The sequence below is a fragment of the Phalaenopsis equestris genome, unplaced genomic scaffold (genome assembly GCF_001263595.1).
Source record: "Phalaenopsis equestris unplaced genomic scaffold, ASM126359v1 Scaffold001081, whole genome shotgun sequence".
Taxonomy (NCBI): Eukaryota; Viridiplantae; Streptophyta; class Magnoliopsida; order Asparagales; family Orchidaceae; genus Phalaenopsis; species Phalaenopsis equestris.
The window spans coordinates 930707-940645 of record NW_018165520.1 but is presented as its reverse complement, the minus strand read 5'-3'; the positions used below and the strand labels follow the sequence as shown (position 1 = coordinate 940645).

At 33.5% G+C, this 9939-nt stretch overlaps 1 protein-coding gene across 2 annotated transcripts in view; it reads left to right on the top strand.

Moving 5' to 3' along the window:
• Nucleotides 1–9939, top strand: part of LOC110033053 (aldehyde dehydrogenase family 3 member F1-like) — a gene marked incomplete at its 5' end in the record, with an annotated part of 35373 nt that overhangs the window by 14437 nt on the left and 10997 nt on the right. For both annotated transcript variants that reach the window (XM_020736907.1, XM_020736906.1), the window contains 2 exon segments: nucleotides 1324–1527; nucleotides 1602–1726. In XM_020736907.1, coding sequence (XP_020592566.1) covers nucleotides 1324–1527; nucleotides 1602–1726 — 329 coding nt within the window.

The window sequence follows — 9939 nt, the reverse complement described above, 5'->3', positions numbered from 1 at the left end:
GAATTGAGGTCAATTAAGATCAAATTGATAGACATTTGGGATGGATTTAGGGAATTTTGGGTCTTTAAAGGGAAATTTGGGGATTTTGGTTAAAGATGGTCAAATTGGCCAAATTAGGTCATGTGGTAGTTGAAAGAAATAAAATTGGGAATATTTGAGATTTATTGGCATTTTCTGAGAATTTTAGAATTTTTGTGATTTTGGATTAAAGAAGGGTTCCAAGGGCAGTTAGGTAACTTGGGGGTGTCTGGGGCAAAAGACCCAAGATGAGCATTTCAAATAGAATTGGATAGATATCCATTCTAAATGACCCATGGATCAATGAAATCCTCATTTTGGGTTCTTATGTATTGGTCTTATCCAGGGTATTGTGAGGGTATTGGGTACCTTAGCTCCAAACCAACACCCAGGGTCAAACCTAAGGTCAAGTTGCCCTATAGGAACTCTCATTGGTTTCCCTCATAATGATCTTACCTACTAAGTGCTAGAGGTTAGGACCAATATGTGGAACTTCAAGTTGAGTAAAGAGAAGAGTTTTGAGTTTCTAATGGTGAGGGTACATTTTCTAGTTTTCTAAGACTAGTCAGTAGGAAAGTCCTATGGCTAGACCTAGGCTACTAAAAAAATTTCTAGACCTCAACCAAAAGTGAGGTCAACATGAGTCTTCTTTATAACCTATTGGAGGCAATGTCCCTCTAATCAGTTTGCATCTAACTTTTATTGTCTGGACTTCCAACAGTTCAAAAATAGTGAGGAGTGAGAAAAGATCTTTTTTAGGATCATTCTGTTTATCATCGACATTAGCTTCATTAGGAATATCTAAAGGTTGGATAGCTTTCTCAATTTGGATGGGAGCAGCTCTTAATTTTTTTAAGAACTTTGATGAATTTATTTTAAGAGAGAATGTGAGCATAATTTTTTGTCTGTTTTTTTTTAAAATAAATTTAGGACCAGCTAACTAAATGAGTATAATAAGGAGCAGTTATCAAACCCTAAACCCTAAACCCTAAACCCTACCCTAAACCCTATTTCATTTATGAGAACCATGGGCATGTCAATAAAACTTCTTCTTATTTATGCCTTGCCTATGGAAAAAAATTTGATACCTCCTATCCACCTAAGCTTTAACTTGAGCACAATTGAGCCAAAATAAAGCTGCGATCACTGCATTATCAGAGTTGGAAGGTGATTTAATGTATATGAATTTGCCAGGTAGGGATCGAGACAGGGTTTATTTATCTACTACCAGACTATGTAGTTTGTAGCGTTGTACTAGCTCTTTTAACATTAAATTGTAGCAATCCAACATGTTTTCTCTTGTAGGATTGTCGTTTGAGCCACTGATTGGAGCTATATCAGCTGGAAATGTTGTAGTCATGAAACCCTCAGAGCTTGCTTCTGCTTCCTCCAACTTTCTGGCAACCAACCTGCCCAAATATTTGGATAATTCCGTGAAGGTTATAGAAGGTGGTCCTCACATTGGAGAACAACTCTTGAAACACAAATGGGATAAGATCTTCTTCACTGGTAATTACTATACTATTCTCAGTATCTTCTTCTTCAAACGAATGCCCCATTTACACCTCCTTTTTCTTTCCCAGGGAGCTCAAGAGTTGGAAGGATTGTTATGACTGCTGCTGCTAAGCATTTGACTCCAGTCTCACTTGAGCTTGGAGGAAAATGCCCTGCCATTATAGATACACTCTCAAGAGCAAGAGATATAGAGGTTTGTTGATACATTTATAAAAATTAATGTAAAACCCCTCAAGTAGAATTAAGCTAAACTCTTAAACATCAAGACACATTTTTGTGTAACGATTGAAGTTTCAACAAAAACTCCGTAAGTGTTCTGGTATAAGCGCACACTTAGGATGGGTGGCTTCCCAGGATGTTACACCAATAGGACAAAACTCTATTTCTATTAGGCTAAGGAGGAAAATATCTCAATGGATGAGAGTTTGGTATGTAAAAAATGGTATCGAAATATTGAACCAGTCTAAAGATGGGAATTAAATGTCATTCAACGAAGCACTACATGATTGGAGCCATCTCTTGAACTCTAGATGAGATGAAGTGCTACATGGTGTGAGCCATCACTTGAATCTGTAGAGGGTACTTTTTGTGGGGGGGGAGTTGTAAATCTCTTATGTAGAATGAAGCTGAACTCTTAAACTTGCAGGTTTTTTTGGTGCAACGATTTGAGTTTCAATAAAACTCCAAAGTTAAGCATGCTCAAAGAGGAGCACTCTCAGGATGGGTGATCTCCCAGTAAGGTACACCAATGGGACAAAACTGTAAGCCCATAAGGCCTGGTGGACAATGTCTCAATTGATGAGAGTTCAACTTCTCTTATAGTTTATTGTGTTGGAAACTTTGACTTTTTTTGGAGCAATACCTTTTTGTTTAGGTAGAAAATTAAAAAAATAAATAAATAAACTGCAACAATAATTGAATTTGATATTCTTATATGAAAATCTAGACAACAAAGGTGGCAAGTTGAGACCATGTTCGTATCTCATTGATGCAATCATGATTACTCGTTTAGTGCAACCTTATGTTCATATCTCGTTTTATCTTTTTTTTGCTTTCTTCTCTTACTTCCATTTTTGACAACTGCAAATCTTCAAGAAAACCTATCAAGAATGAAAACCGTTCAAATGAAAACTGTCCAAGTCTTAGTAATACATTAAAGTAACATTTACAAACCTAACTTTCAATCATGTATGCCATTATCATGACATAAAAGAGTCTAACTTAGGTTCTTGAATGAAAATTTGCATACCCCATGAAAGTGATGAAGTTGGAAGATGGATGCTTACCAGGAGAAGTGCTGACACCATGAGAATGAACTATCTTCCGTAATTTAGTCACTACAAAAGTAAAATGTGTAAGAATCCTTCATGCAGACATTGGTGGTAGATTCTGAACGAATTTTCAAACATTATATGCCCTTCTTCTAGCTGCAAGGACATAGGATAGTCAGCATTTGATATTTACTTGCACTGCATTGCAAAGTATCAACCTTATTTCATTAAAAATATCATACAATTTCTATAAAGCCCATTGGTTGCTCATCAGTACCACCACTCCAACCAGCAGGAAACCTGCTATCAAAATAAAGAATGTTAAAAATTGCAATAGATACGTATAAAATTCACTAAGTCACATACAACCTGTATAATTTCATATGTTGCTCATCACTACCACCAGTCCAACTGGCAAGTAACCTGTCATCAGAATGTAATATATTTAAAAAACTGACTTCGAATAAAATTCACATATAATCCTTTCAGAATGAAACATAAAAGGTGCAGTCAACGTAATATTTTTAACCCAATTATGTTTGAGACAACGCGAATTTAAAAATCTCATATCCGATTTCAACTCTAATTAATGACATGAATTCCTGGCATCCTAATTTTTTTACCTAATTGCCTCTATTTTTCAGTACAAGTGTTTCCATATATTTACAATTAAAAACACCACAATCAAAATCACTGTTATGCATCAGAATGCATTTGGTTATTACAACTTGTCACTTTCTCAAATCAACTTTGAAGGCTTCCCCGACATCCCTTAAAAAATGTTTAATTTATATATTTAAATGTAAAAATAAATCGACAATAGTATAGGACAATGCATAAAACAATATTACATAAAACAAGATGTCATTAGTTAATGTTTTGGTGTGTGGTCTTACAATGTCACTGGTGATACACAAATGCATTTTGATGGGTAAAGAGTCATATAGTCTCCATTTACGCTCCGTTAATGTCCCAACTAGCAGTGTCCAATGTTGACTATTGATTATCAGTATCAGAAGTAACTTTACCTTCTCAATAATATCCTTCGTAATGTGTTCGACAAATGGTTTCATTTTATCTTCTTTGTACTACATAAAAAAAACAATATCACATATGAACTATTGTCATGTTAGATGTATTTAATTGCACTCTAAAACACATGAATTTTGAAAATTACCCAATGACATAGACACACATATATGTAGGATCTATACAGTTGGGGTGTGTTGCATCTCTTATTCTCCATCGACATGACAAAACAATCAACTTGTTCATTTTCTAACCAACCGTTCGTCAGTAGTTTATCGAGATAACGTCAAGTTAATGAAACATGCCTCATATTAATCACTAAGTCACTTCTGCATTTGAAATATATAATTATTGCAGCAAATGAATACAAAAGTAATTCAGAAAACTAAAAAAATATAGTGCATTAACAAGTCAGTGAATATGCTATAGCATAGATCGATTGTTTCCTTCATATACTCTGAAATTTGTTCTCTAGTGGAAAAATTGACCACTAGTGCTGCTGGATGGACTTATAAGATCAGCAACTCACAAGATATAATTCCAATATTTAAGTTTGGAGAGTAAACACTAAAAGAAAACATTGTATACCTTATCAGAGGGTAGTCATCACTAACATATTGCCTGTTCGTTCGGTGTTGCTCGTCCTTTTTATCTACAATTTCAGTCTCTTTTCGTGGAGATTGTGTTTGCTGAACTTTGTCTTCTTCCTCTTTATCTATAATTTCAGCCTCTTTATTTACCTCTTCAAGTTCTTCTTTATGAGAGTGTTTTTTGTTGAACTTGGTCTACTTTTCCTTTATTTACAACTTTAACCTGTTAGTTACTGGATGTTGTTAGTTGAATTTGCCCTGATTGCTTAAAATTTATAATTAATGAGCCAGAAAAAAAGAATGATATTATAGGATGCTTTGGAGCTGGCTCTTCCGTAATATTTACCTATTTAATGAGATCCATTTTGGTGATAAAATGTTTCTCCACTTTGTCAATATGTACATCCTTTTCAGCCGTCTCCTTTATTGGTTTTTTCTTTTTCATCCGTTCGAAAACCATAAATGGGGAACTGAGAAGCTTTCTTCTACTTTATCTTGCCTTAAACATTTGGATTAAGCTTCATTGTGGGGACTCTTTTACCCATCTCTTAGAAAATTTCTCGTATGGTTGTTTTATTATTTTTTCTTAATTAGTGACTTGACACTTTAACTCTGTCACTGTATTTTATAAATTCGTCAAACGAGTATTAACTGAGTCTTGAAAGTCTAAAAGAATTTTCTGTTGATCTTTATGTAATTTGTCTATTTTTTCAAATTCAATTCGAGGGCTACTACGTGCATATGTGTGTCTATGTGTTGGTTGAGGAGTAATATGCTAAGGAACTAGAGGGGCAACCTCAACGAACGTGGACGAATGTGGGCTAGATTGATTCTTTCGTTGTGGTAGAAGTTTTGTAGGATTTGATGGTTCTTCTAGTGGAGGGCCAAGTAAATGATGTTCACTGTCTTTTAAATCAATGAAATAATCATAAACTTGCAAAACATTACAGACAATCAAGACTAATCAAAGTATAACATGAACATAATAATACTTTTTGCAGGATTAGGAAATAAATAACTCATCTCGGCAGGACAGAACCTCTTAAAGGCTAGCTGAATCTGTAAAGATTTTTATCTTACAGTTACTGGTCACCTCAACATTCGTGCTCTAACCTCAGGAACTGTTGGGAGGACCAAGGACGTGTACTCACAAAACGAGAGCTTTGTGAAACATGAGAAAATAATAAATTGTTATGTCCAAAATTATGAAAATATATTTCAAGTGTTATGTGCAGGACAAAAATCGTTAGAAGGAAAATAAAACCATTAATGTATTCAAGTTTCATGACATAGAGGTTCAGTTGTTCAGTCAGAAAATCGCATATTGTAGCAGACCAATTATACAAGGTAAAAACTTCTACATTATCACAAAGAGAATAGATTTTTGGACACTCTAAAATTATTTGAAGTAAAAATTAAATTTGTCAATAAAAACTTGATTAATAATTCTACAAAGCGATGAGAAGACTCCCCTGGTGAAAACTTGAGAAGTTCGGTCTTTCTCTGTCTTGCATCCATGCTATAGGACATAACTTTATTCCAGCATACTAGTGACCCTTTATTGGGCATGCATATTGATCTCGACTGTTTATATGCAATAATATAACAATGACTTTAATTATAATTTTTACTTATATTTCATTATTTTGCAACAGAAATAAAAACTTGATCCTGATAAAAATAAGAATTTAACTCTTTAATTTACATATATTGAGATACTATGCAAGTATATGTATCATTATCAAATAATATATGACTTTTTTGATTAAGACCTCAATATCGAACCCACAGGAAAATTATGCAATATGCACTATTGAACAACAAACTTTCTATTCTAAAAAAATAATTACTTAAATTATAAATATTTTCACAATATTAAAATTCAAATCTTTTTTTTTTGGTATTTTTGATATTTTTTGAGTTTGTGTAAAAGAAAATCACTTGATATGAAAATATCTTTCTCCTTATCATGAATTAGCCTTATCATGAATTAGTAATAAAAATTAGTAATAAATATAGGAATTCTATTGTGAAAGTATGCTAATTGTGTTGTGCCAACTAGACGCAATTATATTTTTTACCCTTACTAGAGATGCTATAAAAAAACATTGACTAATTTAAAGTTTGAATAATTCTGAAGACCGGCTAGGCAGAGAAGATACCAGCTCTCATTCTAGAGTTCCCTTGATTCCCTTCACCTGGGGGCTAACATCTAGTATTAGAACCTAAAACAATAAATCAAGTTAGACCTAGGAGTTGGTTTTCTTGTATTTTTCTTTTGTTTTAGTTTAGGGGTTCTACACCTTTCAAAGATTATTTTCTTATTTATTTTCACTAAATCATATGAATTCATTCTCATTCATACAACCTCATGTGATTCTGATTCCTTCCAATTGTTGACCCTTCCAATTGTTGACTGAGACAATACCATCACAGTTCTTACATGTTCTCACAACAAATTTTAACATCTAGATGGGTCAGATCAAGAAATAAATGAAGTACATAGAATTAAATCATCACAATATTTTCCAACATTAAAGATTAATACTCTCCACAATTTCCATCCAACACTTTAATTACTTATCATTTTAAGGAGAAAGATAAAGAAAATTACTTAGAATCTATGGAGAAAACAAAACCACACTTTAGTTTAAAAGTAGAAATCATTGTCAAACCAACAAGAAATCTCAATTAAAACCAAAAGTAGTTTAAAAATAAAAGTAAAAACTTATCTCAAATTCTCAACCAAACTCTTGAAGTTCCTTTGAACCTCTTCTCTTTTACAATTCTCTCAAAATAAACTAAAAATTAAAAGGATAAAATAAATTTGTGTGGTGCCTGAAAATTTCTCCAAACGTTCCACCCCGAACTTCTTCAAGAACTTCTCAAGGCTCTCGCTCTTCAAACTCTTTTCAGAACTTTCAAGCACCCCCTTCAAATGTCTCAATTTTCTTCTTTTATAAATTTCCCAAGGGGTGTCTTGAAAATTCTTCAAAATGTGTCCAAATTCGATGTATTCTCCAAGGGATGTCTCTTTTCACAAGTCTTTTAATAATATTCTCATTCCTAGTGGTCATAATCACCCTCTTTAGCAAATAGGTGCCTCAAATGTATCTTCAAAATTCGGTCAAATGAAGAAAACCGTCAAATAACTGCCTGGACGCTTAGGCGTAACCTTCTCTATTTCACATTCTTTGCTCCAAATTTCATATTTTTGTTCCAAATTTGATCTTTTTTCACTCTTTTTAGTATTTTTCAACCTTTTACTTGTACCTGAAAGAAAAACATACAAATACATTCCATTTAAGCGCAATATCTCAAAAATAGGTATAAAAATGCGTCTAAAAATACTATATTTTAAGTGTATCACATATCAGGAGGACAACTTGGTCTGAATCAAATCTGAGCTTTTTCCCACTCAACTTGAATATAATTCGATCAATATCCCAACAGTTAATTATGTGCATTATCAGAATATGATCCTGAGGGTACCGAGAGAGTTCAAAAAACTGAACCAAACTCATGGTTTTCAATTTATTCCATATGTGCTCATTGATGGATGATCGGACCTTATCGAGAACTTCTCTTACTGCAGATGGACGACATCTGCAATTCATGGATTTTGCGCTAAAAAATCTACAAGAATACAACAAGATACTTTAACATCAAATAAAAATTCGAATGACGACAAATAAGGTGAATTGAAAATAATTTCAACAATAAATTTAATTATCTTGATTGATTAGATTTAATGATTTTTCAGTTGAATGCTACATATTAAATTTAAGTCTTCTAAATTTCATGAAAGGTTTAATCATTTGTAATAAGAATTATATATGAAAGAATTAACAGTCTTATCAAAATTTTAAGTCTTATTTATATGTGACTTAGTTAAAATAAATTTAATTGCAACATTTAGGGACGACATTATAATCTTTGTTGCAGTTAAGTACTTCTATTTTGACAAATTTAATTCCAACATTTAACCTATCTAAAATGTCTTGCCAAATCCAGAAAAAGTTCTATTGCCAATGACATATAATGTGTTGAGAATGACATATAATGTGTTCACGATGATATTTATAAGCAGATGATGCCACCATAACAAAATTTCAGGGATATAAAAATAAGACCTAAAAATACCAAGAAACATTTTGGGGGTTCTTAATAGATTCACTGTCCTTCTTACGACTGCCCTTGGCCATTTTCTTTAGCTCTTTGAACTCCGGCTTCTTCGCCTCTTCAAGCTCCGACTTCTCCTCTTCCAACTCCGCAATCTTGGCCTCTCTCAACCTGGTCGTAGTCTCTGCGACGTCCTTATCTTCCATTTTAATCTTGCTTCACAAACGCAATGCGAAACCCTAGAGTGCTTTAACGTTCAAGAGGAAGAGAACCCTAACCGGCGCATGAATGAAAACCTAAATCTTGTTTTTTAAAAATGAGTTTTGACTGTCGGTCTCAATTTTGACCACGGGTTCTTGGAGCAGTACGCGCGTGATTATAAAAGAGAATTTACTGTAGTTTTTAGTAGGTTATCCATAGGTTATTCAGAGGTTATTGAAATGATACCGTAGCGTGAGTAAAGATTATTGGTGGCTTATTATTTGATTATCAGAAGGTTATTGACTCTATTGCCGAGGTTTTGCGAAAGTTATGCAAAGGTTTCATTGAGGTTTTTAAGGCAGTACTGCAACGTAAGTGGGAAAGGGTTATGAGCAAGCTTTGGGAGAGGTTATGTAAAGGTTATTCGAGCAGTACCGCGGATAGGAGGTTATTCGTACGTTACTTGGTGTTATTGCAGCGGTACCGCTGCGCGAGCGGCGAGGGTTACGGGAGGGTTATTAGTGAGTTACTAGAGCGGTATTAGCATCGTAATGCGGGGGCATTAGTGCGGTACCGTAGGGGTATTAGAGTTACTAGAGCAGGCCGGGTCGGCGAGTCACGCAAGAAACATTTCTTTTTCTTTTATAATATTTAAGTTGCGAGATCGCCTTGACTTAGGTGGCCTCCTGCTATTGGTTGACGTACGCAGCGTTGCGTACATTCTCTATATGAAATTTTTTTTCAGAGGATAAAGTACGCTTCGTTCTAAGTAATGTAAAAAAATATATATTATATATATAATATAATATTATACATAAGTTTATTATTTAAACGTTCTAAAGTGTATTTGATTTAAACACTAAAAAATGTTAAGATCTTAATTCTAATCATATTTTTGTAGAATTAATAAATTTAATATAAATTTCAATTACAATAACTAAACTTAAAGTTTAAAGTATTGAAATGCTAATTATATTAGTGTAATACAACCAAAATTCAAAATTAAATTAAACCGTAATTAAGTAAAGTGATAATTGAATATTTTATATTTTATAGGTAATAATTTGGAAGTACTACAAGTTAAGAGCAAGTAAGGGCCTGTTTGGGGCAGCTTATAAGTGCGGCGGCATTTTCGAAAACGCCGCCTACCCATTTGTTTCACACGATTTATGGATTATTTCGGAAATGCGTTT